At 34.8% G+C, this 24,973-nt stretch overlaps 1 protein-coding gene and 2 long non-coding RNA genes across 3 annotated transcripts; 1 reads left to right on the forward strand and 2 right to left on the reverse strand.

Moving 5' to 3' along the window:
* Nucleotides 1-3,033: 3,033 nt before the first annotated feature.
* Nucleotides 3,034-6,355, reverse strand: LOC145127423 (receptor-like protein EIX2). Its single transcript, XM_079062628.1, has one exon. The coding sequence runs from the start codon at nucleotides 6,353-6,355 to the stop codon at nucleotides 3,206-3,208; it is 3,150 nt and encodes a 1,049-aa protein (XP_078918754.1). The 3' UTR covers nucleotides 3,034-3,205.
* Nucleotides 6,356-8,291: 1,936 nt separating this feature from the next.
* On the forward strand, nucleotides 8,292-10,373 carry LOC145164817 (uncharacterized). Its single transcript, XR_013739876.1, has 2 exons — nucleotides 8,292-9,391; nucleotides 10,179-10,373. It is a non-coding gene; the product is annotated as an uncharacterized LOC145164817 (long non-coding RNA).
* Nucleotides 10,374-20,919: 10,546 nt separating this feature from the next.
* Nucleotides 20,920-23,208, reverse strand: LOC145108687 (uncharacterized). The gene is made up of 3 exons (XR_013708478.1): nucleotides 22,816-23,208; nucleotides 21,786-21,843; nucleotides 20,920-21,050 (listed from the first exon to the last, which is right to left on the reverse strand). It is a non-coding gene; the product is annotated as an uncharacterized LOC145108687 (long non-coding RNA).
* Between the last annotated feature and the right edge of the window lie 1,765 nt (nucleotides 23,209-24,973).

A 24,973-nucleotide genomic window follows, 5' to 3' on the forward strand; every position in this document is an offset into this window, starting at 1 on the left:
TTGCCAAAATAAGGATAAGTATGATATAAAAACATTCATATTTGATAAATGAGTCCAAAATTCGGAGATAAGCATAAGGAGCTAAATATGGAGTGGATAGGGAAGAAAACCGAAGATACCATAAGAGACAGGTTTAGCGCCGCAAAGGTGGAGATTAGTGATGCGAAAGATAGGATTAAGATTCGATAAAGAAAACGGATAGCAGCATGAAGACCAAGGCTTAATGCTACTAAGTTTAATTTTCTATAAATACGAGATTTCACATCTCAAAAAAGTGTACAAGAAAGAAAACCGTTTGAGGTGCGAAAAAGAACCCTTGTTTCGTACTAGAAGGCAGAGGAGTTGTAGAAGTGATCTAGAATAGACTTGTTGAAGAAATCAAGAAGAAAACTACTTGGTTTGTAGTGTTTAGCATTCTTGTTATTTGTTTTTCTTGTGTTTCTATAAACATGAGAGGCTAAATACCTTCTCTTCCACTTAAATATTGATGAACTAGATTACTCTAGTGTATAGTTGATTTTGAAGTTACTAACATGATATAAAATTGCTTTTTGATCAAATCGTTTACATTACTTGTCAAAGTTTCGATTCTTGTTGCTTATAATTGAGTTACATATAGTTTTGATTATAAATCCGATTATTGTGACTTGTATCTTAATAGTTTTTGATCTTCAACTATTAAAGACTAGTAACCTAACAATCATAGATTTAGGTAGGAATTATTAGTAACTTTAATATTTAATTGAGCATTAGTTTAATAAATTATGCGAGGTTTAATCTCAATAAACTCTTTATTTAATCATAAGTAGTTTTAATCAATTAGTTGGTTTATAGGTTTCTAGTATGATGAACATTAGATTAGTTACATATTCATCATAAAAACTAGCAACTGATCATAATTGTTAGTATAATTGGTAAAGTCCTAATTCATCATTGCATTATCATAAATTCACCACAAGAAATAGGGATTCAAATTTTAAGTGAAAGTTCTTCGAAATCATTATCTTAACTTTAATCTGTTTGTTCATTTGAGTTTATTCAGATTTAATTAACCCCCTCAATTTACTTTTTTTCAATCAATTGTTATTAGCATATCCCGAGAGTTCGACACCCTTATTTACCACAATTATACTATATGTGATCCGGTTCTAAACAATCATAGATTTAGGTAGGAATTATTAGTAACTTTAATATTTAATTGAGCATTAGTTTAATAAATTATGCGAGGTTTAATCTCAATAAACTCTTTATTTAATCATAAGTAGTTTTAATCAATTAGTTGGTTTATAGGTTTCTAGTATGATGAACATTAGATTAGTTACATATTCATCATAAAAACTAGCAACTGATCATAATTGTTAGTATAATTGGTAAAGTCCTAATTCATCATTGCATTATCATAAATTCACCACAAGAAATAGGGATTCAAATTTTAAGTGAAAGTTCTTCGAAATCATTATCTTAACTTTAATCTGTTTGTTCATTTGAGTTTATTCAGATTTAATTAACCCCCTCAATTTACTTTTTTTCAATCAATTGTTATTAGCATATCCCGAGAGTTCGACACCCTTATTTACCACAATTATACTATATGTGATCCGGTTCACTACCTATGTGAGTGTTAGTTAAGAAGTGTTAGATAAATGTTTTATAAATTTAAAACTTGAAGAATTTTTAGTATAACAATCTCACATCAAACATATATCTACATATCAATTATCTAGGAGGGAAACATGGTTACTCACCTTTAAACATTTCTAGTGTATGGATTGTTGGTCCTTAAAGCTCTTTATCTGCTCTTGTTTTAGATACTATCAAAATAACACACTAACTTGAGTATTACAACTCAAGGTACCACTAATATATACATTAACTCAACACCTTCAATAAGTTCATAATACTCAAATATGTAGTTAAACATATTAAGCTCCATGAACTACTTGTCTATGTGTGTTAATTCATCAAGACATGAACTTAATTTCATCTTATTTATCATTTCACTAATTTGAGTGTCATAGCATAAGGTACAAGTCATTTATGCATGACTTAATTTTCAATCGAAACTGCTTATACTCCACAAACAAGACATATATATGTTTTAATTCATCAAGATATATATATATATATATATATATATATATATATATATATATATATATATATATATATATATATTTGTGTGTGTGTCTAATTTCACATATATCAAGATTCACCAAAATTAGGGTTTAGGTTCCTCTTCTCTATCTTAAGAATTTAACCATGGATTTCACTTATAATCATGATTATTAAGCTCACAATAGCATTATCATCATATTTTATGTCCATGGAAGCATACAAGATTAGAGGTTTCACCCAATTTTAAATTTCACCACTGAACACATTCGTCAAACTTAATAAGAAGATGAAGCTTACCTTTAACCCTTGTAGCTGAGTTTGATTATTGATTTCTTGATGTTTCTTGCACAAAGCTACAATCCCTTGAGCGAAATCTCTGAAAATCACCCTAGGGTGCTCCAAATGGTAAGGATGTTAGATAATGAGCTTAATTATGATCCACTTCATCATATTTTTACTATATTTTGTGATGTTTGACCCCACTTGTCGTGTTAACTATTTATATGTGTTATATCCTCATTAACTTGCATCGCATGATTTAACTTTTACACGCCACGTTCTCACCATCTTCCTATTTCAACAATGTACTTATTTTTTTAACTTCGGTAGGCCATAGCTTTCTCATACGGAGTCCGTTTTAGACGATTCTTTCACCTATGCACTCTAAATTGTCTTGTCTACATTCCAAGACTTAAATTAATTCGTTTTAGCTCTATAAACTCATCCTTTCGTAATCTCAAACATCAATTTCCGGCTAACAGTTTAATAAATATGGATTTAGCGGCTCTTCTCGAAGCTACACAACTATTCAATGTGGCATTTTACCAACATAGCCAAACGTTCTTATCATATAACCAACCCTTTTTAAAAGTTAACTATACCCCTAATTTACTTTTATAGATTAACAAAATGGGGTGTTACAAAGTGTACTGATTGAGGATGAAAATGCTTCAAAGCATTAATAATACCAATATTACTTCTGCCATAGTTTAAGAACAATTCAAACCCACATTCATACATATATTACATTAAGAATAACTATAGGAGGCACGAGATGCACATATACATCAAACTTATCTTCAAAACAACATTAAATTGATAAACAATGAAGGTCGACGGGCTCTGTGACTGTAACTTGTGTGGTTTTTGTTTTAACATGCTCGATCCTATGAACCACACTTTCAACAAATTTAAAGTAGGCCTCACCCCATGGTCTTCTAATCGACATGATCATCCAGGGGACCAAAATGCCAATGGCAAATCCTAGTCCAATGCTCAAAGGAAACCACTTATCGTCGTCAGATTCGTCTTTGTCGTCATTTGGAAGAGGCGGCGTGCTGTCAGAGCTGTTACTTCCACACTTAATACGAAGAGAAGGTCCACAAAGATTTGGATTTCCCGAAAACGAAGATTCTCCAAAGGTTGCCATTTGGCTTCCAATAGGAATCATGCCGGAGAAGTTATTATTGGACATGTTAAGACGACTTAAGAACGTTAGTGATGACAGACTTGAAGGAATGACACCTGAGAACCTGTTGCGTGAGAGATCAAGTGAACCCAATTGAACTAAATTAGATATGTTGTCTGGCAACGAACCGTCGATTTGGTTTCTTGACAGATTCAAAAATACTAGACCAATCAACTTTGTTAATTCAATCGGGAAATGACCATTGAGGTTGTTTGTGGAGAGATCCATGTAAGCTACCAAGGAAAGAGTTTTGGTGTACTGCAGAAACCCACCTTCTAAATTTACAACCAACCTTTCTTTGTAGTATATTCCACGGTAAAATCCATAAAAACGATACTGATTGATAATTTGATCATGAGACATGCCTGTGAGATTGCCCAAGCTTATGGGGATCATTCCAGTGAAATTGTTTAGGGCAAGATCCAGGACTTGGAGCTTGGATAAACCTGGGAAATTTTTAGGGATTCCTCCCGAAAATGAATTTGATCTCAAGCTTAGAATTTTCAGAGTTGTAAGACTATCTCCTAACCATTGTGGGATATCTCCAGAAAATTTGTTGTTTGCTAGATCGAATGTCTCCAGGCTGGATAAGTTCTTCAAAGATGAAGGGAGCTCTCCTGAAAAATTATTGTCATCGAGGTGCAGTGACTGGAGGAACTGTAAGTTGCCAAAAGATTCTGGAATTACACCTGACAAATTGTTGTATCCAAGGTCTAATGCTTTAAGGTAAACAAAATTTCCAAAACCTGATGGGATGTATCCAGTCAAAGAATTATTTGACAGATCAATGACTAGAAGTGACACCATTTCTCCAATAGAGAATGGGATTTCTCCTGATAAGCGGTTACTTCCAAGAGAAAGAAGGATTAGATTTGGCATGACTTTCCCGATGTTATATGGGATGACACCAGAAAATCTGTTGAAGGAGAGAGAAAATAATTCGACTTCAACACTTGGAAGAGGAATAGGTCCTTCAAACAGGTTGGAACTCAGATCAATGTCTGCAAAGGGAACAACATCAAATAAAGATGGTAGCTGCCCGTGTAGCTGATTGATGGAAATATTTAGCAAGGATAGGTTAAAGGTCATATCCCAAAACCAAAATGGTATTGAATCAGAAATACTGGCATTAGAGAGATCAAGAAAGTTGATATTTTTCTGAATTTTAAGCCAATTTGGAAAAGATGGACTTACTTGACATGAACCCAGATCAAGATTTCGGACCTGGAATGGAGGGATCCAATCATCTTTCAAATGTAAGATCAAAGAATTTGAAGAAAGATGCAAGAATGTCAGTTTACTTAGCTTCAAGAAATGGGCTTCGGAAACAATGCCATTTAGATCATTGAAAGAGACATCAAAGTTCGTCAACTCAGACAGCTGACCAAAACTCTCTGGAATAGTCCCGTTGAACTTGTTCCTTCCAAGTCCCAAACTGGTAAGTCTTTGTAATCTCCCTAAAGAAGTCGGGATCGGACCATGAAGCTGGTTATAATTCAATTCCAGTTCTTCAAGATTACCCAACTGACCTACCCATTCCGGCAGTCTACCAACTAATTTGTTGTTGGTCAACCACAGCCTCTCCAGATTAGGCATTGAGCTGTTGGATACACACGTTTCCACCCCTTCGAGAACCTCAGGCAAACTTCCTGTCATGTTGTTTCCTGAAATCCCCAAGAACTTCAAGTTGCAAAGTTTTCCAATTGAACCAGGAATTCCACCCTCGACGTTGTTATCAAATAGATTCAGAGAAGTGAGAGAAGTCATATTGCCAATGGCAGCTGGAATTTTACCGTGTAACTTGTTTGAACCAAAATCAAGAACATCAATCTTTGGCCAGCTTCCCTTAAACAACTGCGTGCAGCTAGCTGTGAGGTTGTTATTTATCGCCAAACTTATGTATCGTAAATTTGGTAGTTCACTTAGACTAAGTGGAATTCTTCCATACAACCCACAGCTACTTAAATCTAAGGAAGAAAGACTAGTGAGGTTTAAAACCCAATCCGGAAACTTGGAATCAAAGCTATTCATAGAGAGGTCTACATCGGAAAGAGCAGGAAGATCAATGGGTGAAAGAGTGGAAAGTCGACAACTTCGAAGATGAAGTACTGTTAATGACGTAAGATTGTTCAAAAGCCTGGACCAGTTTGGGCCCACTTGTGACAGGTCAACGTTACTCATCTTGAGATGTTTCAGATACCTGATCTTGGTCAACCACTCAAGACTCCCGACGTTTAAGCTACCAAAGTTGCTTGAAACATCAAGATATTGTAAGTGAGAGAGGTTTCCAATACTTTGAGGAATCCGACCACTAAACCCCGCTGTTGAAAGGTTGAGGTATCTCAGATTTCTCAAGAAACCAATGAATTCTGGGACCTTATTTTCATTGAAAGTGTTGTAGCTCAAGTCAAAGTAAGTCAAGTACTTGAGTTTGAGCAACGAAGGTCTAATCTCACCACTAAGGTTCCAGAAACCATACCTTCCCGGTTGATCATCACCATAACTCAAAGGATACGGGTTGTGGAGATCAATCTTGTTAACAGCACCGGTTGAGTTATCACAACCAATACCATGCCACTGACAACACTTGTTTCCTTTCCATGATGAAAGCCGATCTTCTGGATCAACAAGACCTTCCCTGAAGTTAAGAAGTGCTTCTAGTTCAGACCGAGTACATTTTGTGCCAACATCAGTAGCATCTGAGAAAAAAATTACTGATCTTATAATTAAGAGAACAAAGACTGTAGTAGCTATAAATTTATTTGCATGCATTTTTTTGTGAAGAGAAAGACTATCTAACAAGTTCTTATATATTTGATGGGTGCTGGCTTTTCCACAGAAGTTTTTTTTGCATCCACAGAAAAATAAAATACAGTGAATTGACAATTATACCCCCAATTTAACTTCTAGCATGTATATTGGAACCTCCAAACAACCTGCAACGACGCACGACTAATTGATGTTTTGTTGTTGGGCTGTTGGCCTTGTTGCTGCTCAGAATGAGTTCATGTCGCTAGTTACATAGAGTGGTTGAGAGGCTTGTATGCAAAGAAAAAGAAAAGGTATAAAATATTTATATATTAAATAATCGAGGGTATCAATTGTGTTGCGTCGTTTGTTTGAGTTTGCACTCTCTTCAATATCTAGAAATTAAATTGGGGGTATAAGTGTCAATGCACTATTCTTTTATGTCGATGAATAAAAATCAGAAAAATCAACCCCCATATTTGATTCTTGGTTAACTTCATTTCCACTAATATAGTTAATTTTAGTTACTTACCAGGAAATTTCCAGTTCACTTTAAATAATCAGCAGTTGTTATCAAATGTAATTTCGGTACTATGATCTTTTCAATTCCCATTAAACTAATAACAGTTGACTTGACCCCGACGACTAGACCTACAAAGTTTATGCTCCCCCACTAATTCTAAGCATGGCATAATATTCATGTTTATGATTGATTGTCAAATGAGTAGTTATTAAATTTTAGTCCCTTTTGTTCTAAATTTGAACAATGTTTTTTTACCTTTTATATAAATTGAAACTCCAATTCTCTTTCAAGAAAATTACAAATATAGTCGGTTTTCTTAAGACCAGAGGAGCCCGGGGCCTGTTGGCATCCAAAAGGTGGCCACTGTCGTGAATACCATCATCGGTGCCACAGTCGTGGTGGTTCATGGTGTGTGACACGGAGCGCAATGGACCAATATTCTATTTCACATAAAAAATATTCTCTCCTATATAAACCATAATACCTTCACATACAATCTCTTATTTCTTATCATGGAATAATTTTACAACCATCAAATTTCCAAACTCAACAACCTTGGTAGGAAAAAGAAGAAACTATGTTACCTTGTGCTTAGATTTTGGTATACGAAAAGGAGAGAAACCATTTGACAATCTATTCGAAACTACTTCCACAACAAAATAGGGAAATGTGTTTATCGGAATCTCGAAGGACTTTCGTCAAAATATCGAGATACGACGTTAAAAATAACTGAGGTCAACGATATTTGCAACGACCTCAAAAAGACACATCCAAATATGAGTAACGACTCTGAGATTATCGATATGTCACTGAAACAATATCAAGAACTAGCTTAACCGTAATCTTTTTCTCTATAGCAATGCTCGGTATGAGCTAAGTAATTCTTCAAGATTGTTTCCGTAGGCACCTTTGGAAACTGAATATGAAAATTAAATTCCAAAAGAAGTAATTTTTCTTTTATTGGAGTTACTTTAACATTTTTTTCCTACCCTGTAATTTTGTTGGTCATGCCCCTTTGACGATTTTTGGTGCTTTAATACCTAATATTTTATGCGTTACAAAAAGTCATCCCCAGCCAAAGTGGCGTTGACCGAGTCTTTAACATATAAAAATTGTATTTATACATATTTAACTTATTTATATGCATGCATTATGTATAAAAACGTTTGTATATGCATAAAAACGTTATGTATATATATATATATATATATATATATATATATATATATATATATATATATATATATATATATATATATATAGGTAAGTTATATTGAGAACACTAGAAAGGTTGAGAACGCGAGATCTGATGACAACAATTTAATTAAATCGATCTAGGGCTAATATTCATGGGGTTATTTATGTCATCTTAAAATGAAATATATCAAAATGTAAATTATTAATTTCAAATTTGTTATATTCCTAAAAATTAGCTTACAATTCACACAAAATTCGTTTCTCTCACCTGTCGTTCCTCTGTCTCTCTCTCTCAAGGGCTTGAGCCCTTCAAAAACAAAAGCAAATTCTTCAGCTTCATCATCTACACATCGCCAGACCACCTTCTACCTTATTCCATCTCGTTGACTCTACTTCCTATCCCTTCATCCATCCACCATTGAGCTTTCTCTTCACCCCATCATCTTGCTTGCTGCCTTCCTACATATCCCAATTTTCGAATCTAACAGATTTACGTTTCCGATTTTGTATCCATTAGAACTCTAATTGTCGGCTTCACTACCTACTATCATCATCACCATCGCAACACCACCACCATCTTCACACACACTCCGAATCAATTTGGGAGACATTTGTTATTCTTAATTTTGTTGTTGATTGCATTTTTTTTCTTTTATCCAAGAGGAGTTAAAGAATGGATTAAAAGGTCTCCACCCAAGGTGTGTATGTTTTGATTAGTTTTTCATCATATTAGGCTCCTCTTCTGGATTTGGCATTTATTTTCCATTGTGGGGGGTTGTTCTAGGACGTATGTGAGGTGGGTGCACACAAGGTGTTTGTGGATATGTCCCTTAGCTGTAAATTTACATTTTAGGTGAAAAATTCAAGTAAAAAATAGTTGAGGGGAGAGCGATCATGTAAATCAAAAGAATGTCATCAGTGTTTGTTTGGTATTTTGCTGATTCATGATTAAAGCATGTCCAATATACATTACCGAGCCCACAATCACCACATCTACTATCGTCTAACACAACCATTACCGAGCATCATCTCACCTACCTTTTCAAGCCATCATCATTGAAAAAACCCACCATCACCGCGCCTTACACCACCTGCCATCATCTCATCACCACCATTGTGACCCAACTTCATCACCACATCACACCTAAATTACCCGAGGGTTGTACTCTCTGTTACCCTTCTATATAGTTTTTTGATTTTTATTTAATTTATTTTATTCAGCAAAAAAATCAAAACAGGTGTTGAAGACATTTCCACAGATTGTAAGACTCATAAGGTTGTAGTGAAGGGAGACCCAAGTAAGCAGATATGTTGAAGCTTCTATCTCAGTTGTAAGACTTGTAAGGATTATACTTTCTTTTACCTTTTATCTAGTTTATTTAGTTTCTGTTTCTAGGAGTATTTTGCTACTTCTAATTTTTTTGGTTAGGCTTTTATTACCTGTTAGGCCTTTAGTAGTTTCATTTCCATCTTATTCATTGATTGTTGGTTCCCTTCTTAAGTTGTTTTATCTTGCAGTCGTTGTGGTGATGGTGATGATTTGGTGCTTTGCTTTTGGAGCTTGGTTTGAAATAGACCATTTTGCCCCTATTTTTGCTTCCTTTTGTTTTTTATGCCTTCAGAGTACGATGCGATGTTGGCTCCTTCCAGTTTGTTCATTGTTTTTATTGGTCCCTTCTTAGGCTCTGTTTTGTTTTCTTTGACTTTGTTGTTGTATTACTTTTTCTCAGCTCCTGGATAGCTTTCTCTTTTTATTTATACAATGCTTTGTCGTTAAAAAAAATACAAAAATAGGTATTTTTATATTTAAGCAATTTGTTCTAAATTTGTGGAAGGTAATTTGTGATGTGATTTTAGTTATAATCATAAACGATTACATCGTGAATTTAGAATAATTCCCGGTGATATTTTTGTTATAATCATTAATTATTTCATAACGAATTTGAAATAATGCTAATCATTAGTGAATATTTCAATTTTTTTTTTAACTTTACAACTTATCAAGCTATTTATGTGTATCTCATGATATACTTGTAGTTTTTTTATTATCTCAATTTTCTTTTGGTGTTTATATTTTAATTTGATTGAAGAAAATAATATGTTGAACTCTATTCTTTATTGTTACAGGTTGAAGGTGGTAATTTGAGAAAAAAAACAAAGACAACATCATCTCCATCAGAAGGGGAGAAAAATACGTTTTATTCATTTGTAATTACAATTGTATGAATACGATCCAGTTCAAATGTATTAGACAAAAAATCAATTGTAGTCATGTATAAATACAAGATTTCAGTTTTGAAAGTAATTTTAATCATTTATAAATATAGCATTCTCAATATAAATGTATGAATTCAATTTGTAGTATAATTATTTATGAATATAACTATATAAATATGTGAATCCAGCTTTCGACATATTTATTTATGAATATTACAGTCGTTGAATTCATTTATTAATGAATAAAAATCCATTTATCATATTTATGTTATACAACAGTAGGTTTTGTTGATATATGAAAAAAACCAACTAATTTATTTATAACATTATTTAATCTTAATTGATAGAAAAAAACGACATTGGATTCTTATATTTTAAATGAAATTCATTCAATTTTATTGATTTATATTAATAAAAAATGTAATTCTTTTTGAAAAAAGTTGAAATAAATGATTTGAACATTATAGGAAACTATCATTTAATGAAGTTGACCATTTCATTAATGTAAATATAAAATTCATGTATTTCCCCTTGGAATATGACTGGTCCACAATTGTTCTCGCGTTCTTAACCTTTTAACGTTCTCAATATAACCTATCCCTATATATATATATATATATATATATATATATATATATATATATATATATATATATATATATATATATATATATATACACACACACACACACAGAGTTAGGTTCATATGTGGATGAACATGTATTGCGCGGACATGTGAACATTGTTATTTTGTGAGAATCACTAGGAGAATTTGTTGTTTGGTAATGTGAATATGTTCCACCTCATATAACTATTATTATTATCATGCATTTTCAATAATTAAATCGTCTATAAGGGTATTATCAACTTTTTTTTTAATAATTCTCAGTCTGTAAGAATTTATTCTTGATAATCGTATTCTATACGAATGAGAATGAGTGAAAAATGATGTGTGAGAACAAAAATGAATAAGTAGTGAGAATGCATGATAATGACAATATTTATGTGAGGTGGAACGTATTCGCATCGCCAAACAACCTATTCTCTTATTCATTCTCATAGAATAACATTGTCTACACACATCCATACAATAAATGCCATTCAGATTTTAACCTATATATATATATATATATATATATATATATTGATAGCGTGCCTCCTAGACACGCCGGAAGATACCAAAGACACTTGATTATATAGCCTAGCCAACCAGTCATCATTACTACCTAGTACCCATTTCGCACCGGAAAGGAATGGTCCTCGACAGTCGGGTTCCAGCTTGGAACCTGCACGGGAAAGTCAATAGACAATAGGCATACACCTAGTAACTTCAGTACGGGTGCACACACCACTCGAAGACGACACGACAGGCAGGCATCTTGTAACGTTAGTGCGGGAAAGTCAATAGACTCCATCCTGATTGTAGACTTCTGACGGAGAACCTCCATCCATGCCCTGGAAGTGGAGGTCTAATATCACATCATTGGCACCATCCGATTATTGAGATAATGATACTAAAAGCCCAAAACACCAAACACCGATCATGGTTAACGACGGAGAATAAGTTACCAACAACAAGGAGCAAAGCCCTGTCCGACCAATGCCGTCTCAAGACTCAGTTCTCATTGAAACAATTCGGATACCCACCTCTACCGTTTTCTACGCGCCACATTGGGAATGACGATAAATCAGTTCTAGGTACCCACACTCACACCAACAAGCAAACTACAGTCAACTCAAACCAGTTTCACTCAAAATGCGACGGGAATACCAACTCTGTTACTATCTGGTAACACGCCACCATTTACACAACCACAGATAGGAATGTATTCTTGCATACAAGCACAGACAACACCAAACTTCCATCCAATCTACTCAACGCCGGTGACACGACTATCCTTGGCTATGGCGTTCATTAACACGATTTCGTGAAGTGGATCTGATTGATAAAAACATACGGGCATTAACACTCGTTTACTAAAAACGGTCCCTAAAAATTATTACAATTAAAAGTAGTGTGTTACCATTAAGAATCATACAAACCATAGCAAGAAAATAAGAATTACATACATACAATAATGGGAAAATGCTACTATAGCACATGTAACTTTTTTGTTTGGTCCAATTTGACCAACTATGTTATTTTTTTGCACAATTGACCATTAATATTTTACTGTAGATATCAATTACACCATTGCGACTAATTTTAGAAGGTTTTCTGATTTCTCATCCTACCTGGCATCCGACGTGTATGGTAAGCTAATGAGAAACTGCCACGTTATTTCCACGTTGACTCCATGTCAACTCCCCTCTTATACAAAAAACTTAACAACCGTATATGGAACACCCTTACCTTCAATCTTTACATTTTTTGTGTAAGCTTCTCTCGAGCAAAGATCCAAAGCAATATCTCGATCCTCGATCTCTTCTTCCATAAACCCTCCCATCCAGATCGGTAACTTTAGGGACTCATATGAGCCGAAGACTTGTGGGTGTGAGAAGCCGACGAAGGAACAAACGAGCTGGAAATATCACAACCCGGGAAGGTGGTTCTAGAACTGTAGCAACAATTTGGTAAGCTCTCATGGTCACGATTTCTTGTAATGTTCAAAAATCATACGATTTGTAGCATTTATGATGTTTAGATAAGTGCAAGAAAACCCTAATAGTGTAATGTCGTCGATTTTTGTGAAAATGTTGAAAGGAATGATTTGTTTGTGGGATCCCTTTGTTTGTATCATTTATTTATTGTATATAACTATAAGATCTCATATGATTTGACAATGGTGTATATTTTGGTGTATATTTCAGACATCATTAAAAAGTTATGATTACTTCTTTTAGAAAGACGATGAGCTGCCTAAGAGGGTACTACAAGAACCTTATCAGAACATTGAAGCAATAGGTAGATTCAAAAGGAGAACTCTATTGAACTGGTCAGCCTTAGGAAGAAGGTTGTGGAATTGGAGTTTCTGCTTTCAAAGGAAAAGTCAGTTGTTGAAAAGCTTGAGAATAAGGTAACAAAGGAGAAGGAAGTTGTGATGATGCTTAACAACAAATTGGAAGCTTCCATGCAGCAAAATTCCATATTGAAAGTTCTGGTTATGATGATTCTATTGGTTGTTGAACTTTGGTGCTTTAAGTAGAAGGGAATATTGTAGGATGTTTTTGGTATATGTAGTTGTCTTTTGGTCATTGATTTAGTTGTCTTTTGGTGTTTATGTACTACTTTTGGAAACTGTAGAAACCCATGCTAGTTGTAGATCCCAACATTTAGCAGCTTATTTTGGAAACTGCAAGACCCATGTGTATGGGCAATTTTGTAATTGTTACCCAGTCTAACGAAAACTTCATTAGTGGATCAAGTATTTTTTTTTATGTGTTGACCACTATCTTTTTGTCAACAGTGGACCATATTGGTCATTAAAGTATACATAGTCTATTTTGGAAACTACTTATATCAAACACATTGTCTATTTTAGTCATTAATGTATATATACATATAACCATATTGGTCATTATCAACCATGCAACATATAACTTGACATCTTTCAAAAAATAGCAATCAACTTTCATATTTTGTAATAGTGCATAAACTGCATAAAATACTTCCATTAAATACCAAAAATGCCCATAGTAATGGGCAACTATATAATTGTATGTTACTACATAGATTGTACTAGTGGAAAACGTAACAACTTCATAGCATCAAAGTATCACAACATATGTAACGCCCAGATTTTTCTACTAAGGTACACCCAAATTTATCAGAAAAATAATTTAAAATTTTTACAAATAATCTTGGTGTACGTTGGCCCTCTGACATACAAGAAGTTATCACAAGGATCGTGTTGGCACCAAGCACATGATCGAACCGGGTGTCACAATAAATCTACCTGCAAAACAGATTATCACGAAAACATAAGCCTCACGTCTTAGTGAATAACAACTACTATAACGTAATCAAATAATAAGATAAAGCATAAAATCATACAATTCAAGCAAATTATATAAATTTTCACATAATTATCACATATCCAATATAATCATTTCATCAAGGGATTTATCTCTTAATAATAATCTAACTCTCAAATATCTATCTTATCAATAATCAATACCTCCCTCATATTCAATATCTCGATCCATAACCAATCTATCAATTAAGTTCTATCTTTCGATTATTGTATATTCATTAATCAAATATCAATTTATTAGCATAATCTAATCTCTCAATAATTATCTATTTCTCAATATCTTAATCAACAATTAATTATTGTCAATAATAATTAACCATATAATAATTATCACAATTATCACAATAATGGATGTTAGAGTAGTGTTACTCACATGGTTAGTCGATAGACTTATTCCAGTCTCATCTTTGGTCTTCCACTATCTATCAGCTCATCACATGGTAACACCTATTTATCAAATACAAAGTTCCTCAGAACCTGTATAGACTCACTAATAATTATACCTTGTAACCCCTTATGACAATAATAACCAAATATCATAATATTATCACAATAGGCTAAACCCATAAGCCTGTGGCTAAATCTCTCATATCGGGTGTTTCTCGGGTAATAGGGTTTATAACCCTTATCAACGAAACTCAATATCTAATCATGAGATTTTTTCACTAGTCTCAACAACGGGTTCATAATAGCTCCATATCACAAATACCCGTAACCCTTACATGGGTCTAATATATCAAATAAAAATCATATATCACAACTACTAATTAACACAATAAAAATATACCACAACAGATCTCGTATCTCGACCCCACATCCCCGTATAACGGTATAACATCTCCGTTATAGACTCCCGAGAACGGCTCCCGAGTAGCATCTATCCTCCCGCGAGCCAAAAACCTCCAAAATAACACAAAGGACTCGTTTTTATAGTCTGGGCTTGCTCACGTCGTGAGCATTTACTTCTCACGTCGTGAGACATGTTTAGACTGGTTTCAGCCACGTGTCGTGCTCTTTTGCCACGTGTTTTTCTCGATTCATGATGCTCACGTCATGAGGAAACATCCCTCATGTCGTGAGGATCAAAGGTTTGATCGTTGACTTGACTTTCGTTGACTTTCTCAATATAGCAGTGTACTTTCATCAAATCTTCAAACGATCATAACTTCCTCATACAGACTCCGTTTTCGATGATATTTATATCTGCGGAATCCTCTCAACAAGCTCTACAATATAATTTAATTATCTTTTTATAAATATTATTTCTAAAAATAAAGCAACTCAAGGATTTATCTCATTTACTTAACTCATAATATCTATATTTCATGAATTAACATCTGTTACGAAAAACCTGGTGTTATAATACTCCCCCCATTCAAAAGATTCCGTCCTCGAAATCTCTTGAAATATCATGCTACTAATCTAGGGTAAGCTAAATATTCGTATCACATACATATCTCATTATATTCTCTTACATTACCCTTATATTATTTACTCTTATACTTTTATTCTTATATGAATCTCAGGTTTTCTCATCTCATCTAATAATTGTTCAAAGCTCATACATTTCTCATCTCATTTCTCTACTTTTTTTTACAAATTTTAAATAGAATTATTATATAACTCTCATTGTCTCATGTCTTCTATAAGTTTAAACAACTTACATAATTTCTCATATATATCTAGACACTTTATGTAGCTTTAATTCCTTTCATCTAACTCCTCAATGGTGATCGACTTTAATTGGTAGGGAAAAAAGTCTCGAAAATTACAAATCGATACTTATTATTATTATTATTATTAAAATCAACCCCCGATATCAGTGATTAATAACTCATACCAATAATAATTGGTTCAACAATAATATTCAAAATGTTTCTCTATTACTCTTCTCGTATCTTATATTAATCTCTACTCATTATCATAACTCAAACCAACATTTCTCTTATTCTTCCTCACTAATCATTCAATACTTGACTTACGACTTATCCTAAATAGTCAATCTTATTATAAGTTATATTTCGAATATGACCACTCATTCACAAATCAATAAAATTAATTTCAATCTCATTAATCTCCACGATACACACAATGTGATTAATTTACTCAAATATTCACAACTACTGAGATAACTTAGATCATGTACTCAATTTACTCTGGTCAATTTCTTAAATAAACCTCTCGAATTACTCAAATTAATCAATCGGTCCAGTCACTTAGATCAATATTACATTTTTACTCATTCAAATCAATTACTACATTTATTCGGATTAATATTAGTTACTCATGTCAATTACTCTACTCAATATCAATCGCTTTTGATCAAAATCAATTACTCTGATAATTCACTCTGATCATTATTAATTACCAAAGTTAATCTCAATCGTTCTGATCAATCACTCTGATTGGTTACCTTGATCAATTGATGTAATTGCTAATTGTATTCATCATAATCGTACATAACATTGGATCTGATAGACAGTCGAATAATTGATTCCACCCTAAGCCAACAACCAAACAAGGAACCGGAAATAAGGCTAAATGAAAAATTTTCAGGCTTTAAAATCATATCATTGTTAATCTACTCAAATACTCATAAATTACTTAGATCAAAATCAATCACTTATATTAACATCAATTTCTCATATCAATCATTCAAATTGCTCCAATCAATTTCTCTGATCGATCACTCTAATTAAATCAATTACTTGAATCAATCTCAATTGCCTAGGTCAATCTCTCAGATCTATATCAATCGCTCAATTTAATCGCGCAGATTGTTTAAATGAATTGGAACGACTCCCCATATCAATCACCCTTGCTACACTCGACTCAGGATAATCTCCCAACAAAATTTATGGTTTTTTCTCAATCCTTCCAGCCTTGTAACTCAATCATACGAACTTCGATTTGGACAAAATTTATATCGTTGGAAAGTCTGTTAGGTGTACTATATATTTTATATAATCCGCTCCAGCTGAATATGTCTTAAACTGGAGTTATTTAGCTGTGAACATGAAGGTCTTGAATATTTCAAGCAATTTCACGTATTTGAACAACCAACTTTAAATAATCATATCTTATTCACTACCCATCCACTCTGTCTGATTCTTCTTCATATGTATTTTTTTTAAACACTCAAATTACACAATCAACCAAATCACTCACTCTAATCAATCGATCAGGTTAATCACTCAGATCAGTTACTTTGATCAATTTATGTAGTTGCTAATTGTATGCACCATAATCATACATAATGCCACAATCATAATATATTATTTTTACTTGAAATCAAACCTTGTCGTTTATCAACTCGTAACATTTAACCCAATATCACATGATAATGTCAGTACATGACTTTTCAATAAATATAAAATAACAATGTAAGCCCGTGAAAAATCAACGAATAACAACAGTGTCAGCCCGTGACATATCAACAAATACCAACAGTGTCAGCCCGTGACACATCAACAAATAGCACGGTCTCATTCCCAAGGAATGTCAATCTCATAACTCAATCTCATTCCCAAAGGAATATCAATCTCATATATCAATCTCATTCACGAAGGAATATCAATCTCATATCTCAATCTCATTTCCAAAGGAATATCAATCTCATATCTCAATCTCATTCCCAAAGGAATATTGATCTCATATCTCAATCTCATTCCCAAAGGAATATCAATCTTATATTTGATCTAATCATCTCTCATCTCGATCAAAAGTTCTTATTGAAATTTTTGACTTCATATCAACTTTACAAGTTATATCTTTACTCACTCTAATACTTCATCTTATTTCTATCTCGCTATTCACTAAATTATCATAATTAATATTAAGAAATCTGCTTTTATTTCGTGATTATCATCCTTGTCATTATCAATAAGCCTTCCACATACAGGTTCATTGCTCATCCAAATTAATCACTCAGGTCGTTCAAACCATTTTCTAAATTTAATCTCTCATATTACTTAAATCAATGATTAATTAATCATTCTAACTTATCACTCAGATCGCTTAAATCAATCGTTCATATTAATTACTCTAATTGATATTAATCACTCTGATCAAATTTAATTGATCAATTAGTCACTTAAATCAATTGATTAACTACTCTAATCAGCATTGTTTTCTGTGATCAATCACTTGGATCGCTCACCTAATTTAATCAAATCAACCACTCAAATTAATTGGATCAATCACTCATATTAATATTTTTCACTCAAATCAATTTCTCAAATCACTCAATTTAATATTGTCTACTTAGATCAATTACTCGGATCAATATTATTTACTCAAATCAATAACTCAAGTCGATCATTGTTTATCTCATATTAGGATTAGGTCCCATCACATCTCAGAGACTCAATCACAAAATATTGTCTACATGTATGTCAAATCGTCTACATGATATAATCATGTAAGTCTATGATTTCAATCAAATTTCTCATTTTTGTAATAACCAATCACCTCTCATGGATCTTTATATAAATCATATGATCTCGAGTAAAATTCTTCATTTCTCAAGTCCTATTTGTCACACCCCCGAACCGAGTAAACAGCGGAAACGTCTGGGGGCGGATGACGTCATGTACAGTATCACAACAATTGCATAATAGAGATCAAGTCATTTCAAACATTGTATTGATAATTTAATATTTACATTGTATTTGAATCCTTGTATGATTCCAAAAGTATACAACAAAATATAAGACGTAACAATAGTAAGCTCCGTCTTCACCAAAACATGTGTGGGTACCTGTCTACTGATTCCCTGAGAATACAAGTGGTTTTGAAAAGAGAGTGTCAAAAATTAAGTTGGTAAGTTCATAAGCATTTTGTATGAGAAAGATATGTCTTTGTTCCTTGAAAATGATATGTGTTCTTCCAGAAAATCCAATATTTTCTTTTAAATGTAGTGTTGTCTTAAATACCCTAAGACGGAAAACGTATAAGTATTATTGTGCTCTCAAGTAGTGTAACGTAGTTATATATATTTATAAAATCGTTTGAATGCATGTTTCCAAAATTGTAAATTGTATTGTACTAGAAGATAGTGTATTGTAGTTGTATCTGTATGAAATCCTTTGAATGCATGTATCTAGAACTATCAGTTGTACTGAAAAATAGTGTAGTGTAATTTTATCTGGATAAAACTATTTGAAGATATGTTTGCCCCATAAACCAAATGTCTTGTTAATACTTATTGTGAGTGTTTATTATAACCATGCTAACGACTAGTGGCCTGTACGACGTTCTTCAAGCATCAGAATGGTACGACATTTTTCACCCCAGACCTACCGATCCAACTGTAGCTAACAGTTTAGGTGCGGGATTGTCAGTCCTGTATAGATCTATACACAAATGTCACGCTCTCCCTCCAGGAGACTCTGGTTATAACTCATGACTTTTAGCGGTACTCTGGTAGGTACAATGAAGGTAGTGGCTCACAATCCTGTATTAATATGTTTACGTATAGTGTAATGAAATCTCTTTTTCTTGTAACTGTATGTATTATCCTATCATAGTGTTTACATAGTGTAAAAATAATTATACTATTAAATAACTATTTTTATTGTCCCAAAAAGGGTAAAATAGTGTGAATGCTCCATAAAATATACTTATTATAGTTTATATAAATGTTTCGTTGAAATGTGAATCCTTTGTATATTATTATCAAGTTTGACATGATAATAAGTTGGAATAAAATAATTATATATGTTCGTTTATATAATTATACCCTTTTTGCTCGACATGTTACAAAAGGGTTAAAGTTTTACTATATCAAATTTGTACCCATCTGTATATTTATATTTAATAAAATATAAATGTAACGGTTTGTATATTAACACAATTTATCTTGTGTTTTACTTGTATTCCCCCCCCCCCCCCTCAAGCATAGAAAAATTGTAGAAAACGTAGGGGTATGAACTCAACTCGAGTGTGCGTTCTTGGTTGAATACTAAGTGATAACGATGATCCTCGGGTTAGAACACGTGTGTATAGTCGTAATCCTAATAATATTTAACACGTAATATATATGTAAATTAGAATAACTAACTATTTCAATGCTAAATAACACTAATTTGTGTAAAGTTACTTAACAGGTACGAAGGAGTTCTTAGGAAATGGTTTGAATGTTTGAAGATGTTCTTATGAAGTTTTGAAGATCTACTGGGCAAGGATATGAAGATATGAAGATTTACTTATGATTTTTGAGAGAAAAGGTGAGGAGTTTTCAAGTGAAATGTGAGAAATGATGTTGTGTTTTCAGTTTGGGCATATAAATATGGGAATAAATGGATGTGACATGTGCATTGGAAAGTGTAATTTATCCTCTTGAATTGTGTGTCACCGTTTAAAAGTGGTGTTTTCGGCCTATCCTAACCGAAATCACAAGATTTCGGTCTAATAATTCCAACCGAGAAATGTAGTTTTCGGTCTAAAAGTTCCAAGGGTTCTCGTTGGAAGAGATTTCGGTCATGGGGGTTTGCGGTCCGAAGGTGGGACCTCGCCTCGCACAATTTCGGTCTAAATGGAGATTTCGGTCTCTCATTGATTTCGGCCGAGAAGTGATTTCGGCCTTTGGCAAATTTAATTCCAAATACCGAAAATGTAACGACCCAAAACTCAAGGGTAAAATTTTCATTTTTAATATAGCTAAAACATTGATACCATTTAATTCAAACATTTCAAATCATCATTAAGTAAAACATTTATCAGAGTTCATCCCAAATTATTCCTTGCGGAAATCATAGGTGTGTACACTGCGATCAATCCGAGTCCTTCCTTTCCAAATGAATGATACCTGAAACCAAAACTGTAAACCTTAAGCACGAAGCTTAGTGAGTTCCCCAGAGCATACCCCACACAATCCACATAACCACATAATCCATATCAGCTATAACAGCTACATAAACCATAACAATCGCATAAGCATGCATATACACATATGAAGATGCCATGGAAACCCTCCAAGGTCTTATTCACATACTCACATAAATCATATCAACTACACAAGCCATGCATATAAACCTATAGGGAAGCCATGGAAACCCTCCAAGGTCTTACATCGGGTGCCACTGGAACCCCCACGTGGTCTTAGCCCACTGCCATGGGAACCCCCGCATGGTCTTAACTAGGAAAGCCATGAGAACCCTCACATGATCTTATATCACTACCATGGAAACCCCCACATGGTCTTAGCCTGGGATGCCATGGGAACCCCCACATGGTCTTATATACCACTGCCTCGGGAACCCCCCGAGGTCTTCCATGTAAGCAACACAGAGTCAACTAGCACACCGCATATCACAGAAATATCTAGCATACCACATATCACATAATAGCTAGCATACCGCATAACACATAACTAATTTCCATGGGAACCCCCACATGGTCTTAGTCTACTGCCTCGGGAACCCCCCGAGGTCTTCTATGCAAATATCATACTAACATAACACATATTCAGCTAGCATATCACATATCATAAAATGGACCGGCCTTGGTGCCTTAGACCCATTGGTATGGTGAGGAGACTCACCTGGCATTACTGAAGTCCCACGAATAAAACTCCCATTGCTAGTTGACAGATTCCTGAACTGTCAACATCAAAATGACACCTAATTAATAATTGGGTTCCAAGCCCAAGATCCAACTCACACTCCAAAGGCCCAAATAGACAAGTAATGGGCCAAAGTCCAACATATGGCCCAATTTTCCAAATTGGGCCCAAACCTCTACATGGACTTACTTTAAGGCCCAACCAATTATTCTAGCCCAAACAATTGGCATTTTGATGGCCCAATAGCTAATAATCCTCAAGGCCCAATTATGGCCCACTTATGGCCCAATTTTCCAAATTTGGCCCAAGCGTCTCCAATGGGTCTTATCCTAAGGTCCAATAATTTCCTTAGTCCATAAATATGCTCCCAATTGGCCCACCAAGGCCCACAACAGCTTAGTCCAATAGATGGCCCAACAAACATCCAAACACAATTAGGGTTTTTCACATGAAATGACAATTAGGGTTAAGTGTTTCTACTTAACCCATTAAGGACTTAATCCATTAAGTCCAAACATATAATGAAATCGGTCTTAAGTTATATCTTCACTCCAATGGTCCAAAATGCAGGTCCGGATAAGTCAAAACCACTAATTAGGGTTTCCAACCCATTACAATCCAATTACCCCCAAAAGCTAAGTCCTTAGGCCCATTAGGGTTTCATTAGGACAATTAGGGTTTTCCTAAGTCGGGCACCACCCACTACCACCTCGGGTAGTGGTGGTCAACGACGGCACACGACGGTGACGACCACCGTTATGGGTTTTCTTTTCATTATTCCGGCATAATTACAATTTACAACACAAAACCCAAATAACACCCACACTCACACTAATACAAATACACACACAGCCACCCTAGTGGTGGCCGGCCGTGTCTAGTGGTGGCAGCCACCACCTCACGGTGGTGGTGGCTCTTCCCGAGGATTCCGTCTAACAGAAAAACTCAAAAACACGATTAGCAACAGCAACACTCGACTTTACACGCCAAAAGGGATGTAGCCACCCACCTGGTGGCGCACGCTGACAGCAGCAACCGCTCTAGCGTCCACAGCGTCGGCTGACGGCGGCTAAGGAGCTCCATGATGACGGCTGGAGAATGAGAAGGAGAAGAACGAAGGTAGTTATGTGGTCGTTGGTGGCCTTTTGCTGATCGGAAATGAGTGTGGTGGTGGCTCATCGTCTTCAGCGGTTGCGGTGTAGCGGCGGCAGCAGCCTTGTCATTCACAGCCCACGTATCGACATCCTTTGCTCCGCCTCCGGTCAACAGTGGGTCTCCCGGTCGGTAGAATGGTGAACGGTGGTTGGCTTCGGTGGTCGGAGCTGATAGCAGCATTCGTCGGTTCCGGCGAGGCTAAGAGGTGGCGGCCGGAAGTTTGGGGGATATAAGGGTGGCGGCTGTAGAAATAGTTAGGGTTAGGGTTATGAGGGCATGGGTGATGGTTATATACTCCCGTTCCATTTCAAACCTTTTGCCATAATGACACTTCCAGTCCCTTCTTCTATTAATCCTTTCAAAATGAATCCGTAATTTACCATTTAAATCCTGCCTTCTAAAATTCCTTTCAAATCAAGCCCAATACTTACCAAACACATCCTAACTTCTAAAAGTCTTTACAAAATACATCCTGAAATTACACTTTGACCCCCAAAAGTCTAAAATATATCATTTGGCTCCCCGAAACCACTCTCCGCTAAATATTATTGGTTTTAGGACCATTATAAAATAATATAAATTATAAATTTACATATTGGGGCTCCGGGTTTATTATTTATTTTAATTAATTTAAACGAAATGTTACAGAAAAACCTCAAAGTAGGGTATTAACTCATTATTTTTTGCTTTATGAATTTAATAAATTGACTTTTATTTAACAAGTTTGACTTTTATTGACTTGCTTTGACTTTTGTTGACCCGAAATAACTGGTTGTTACATTATCCCCACGTTAGAGGGAATTTCGTCCCGAAATTATTTCTAAAGTGGCACTCGTGAACTAGGGAAAAGATGTGGATACTTTTGTTTCATTTGATCTTCTCGTTCCCAAGTGAATTCAGGTCCCCGCTTGGCATTTCAGCGAACCTTCACTATTGGTATACGGCTTTGTTTCGTTTTCTTGATTTCTCTGTCCATGATTTCCACAGGTTCCTCTACGAAGTGTAGACTCTCGTTTATCTCGATTTCATCGAGTGGGATTACAGGATTTTCGTCGGACAAACACTTCTTTAGATTGGATACGTGGAAAGTGGGGTGTATGTCACTGAGTTCTTGTGGTAGTTTGAGTTTGTAAGCTACCGGGCCGATTCTAGCAAGAATCTCGAATGGCCCGATGTATCTTGGATTTATTTTTCCATGTTTTCCGAAACGTATCCTTCCTTTCCAGGGTGAGACCTTTTAACAGGACGTGGTCGCCAGCTTGAAACTCCAAGGGCTTTCGTCGTTTGTCCGCATAACTCTTTTGTCGGTCCCTAGATGCTTTTAGTCGTTCCTGAATTTGGACGATCTTCTTTGTTGTTTCTTGAATGATCTCGGGACCGGTGATAGTGTTGTCAGGTACTTGTTTCTTTGCTAGTTGTGTATCACCCACTTCATCCCAGCACATAGGGGTTCTGCACTTACAGCCATAGAGGGCTTCAAATGGAGCAACTTTGATGCTAGTGTGATAGCTGTTATTGTACGAGAATTCGAAAAGTGGTAAATGGGTATCCCAATCTTTACCAAAATCTATTACACACGCTCTCAACATGTCTTCCAACGTCTTAATGGTTCTCTCACTTTGCCCATTAGTATGAGGATGTCGGTGTTCTTCTCCCACCTCTCTCCATCCAGGAAACCTAGATCGACCTTCAGTAAGTGTGTGAAACATCAACATCATCATCAGAACAAAAGAGGATTAGGTTTCCCCAAGAGTGTCAACAAACCACTAGGCATGCCATCCTCACATTAGGTTAATGACGATATGATTTATTTTGTTGTTCATCTTTCTTCTGTATGATTTCTAACCCTACGCCTCTCTCTAAACCTTATCTTTCTTGCCCATTAACTTTTTTTTTCACTTGGTTTTTACTTTTTACTTAACTTTCATGTTTTCAGGGTTACGATTTCAAAGAAGATGTTCTAAGACACCATAAAATCATAATCTTAACTAATGCAGATGTTGATGGTCTTC

The sequence above is a fragment of the Lactuca virosa genome, chromosome 1 (genome assembly GCF_052849685.1).
Source record: "Lactuca virosa cultivar CGN04683 chromosome 1, Lactuca_virosa_CGN04683_v6, whole genome shotgun sequence".
Taxonomy (NCBI): Eukaryota; Viridiplantae; Streptophyta; class Magnoliopsida; order Asterales; family Asteraceae; genus Lactuca; species Lactuca virosa.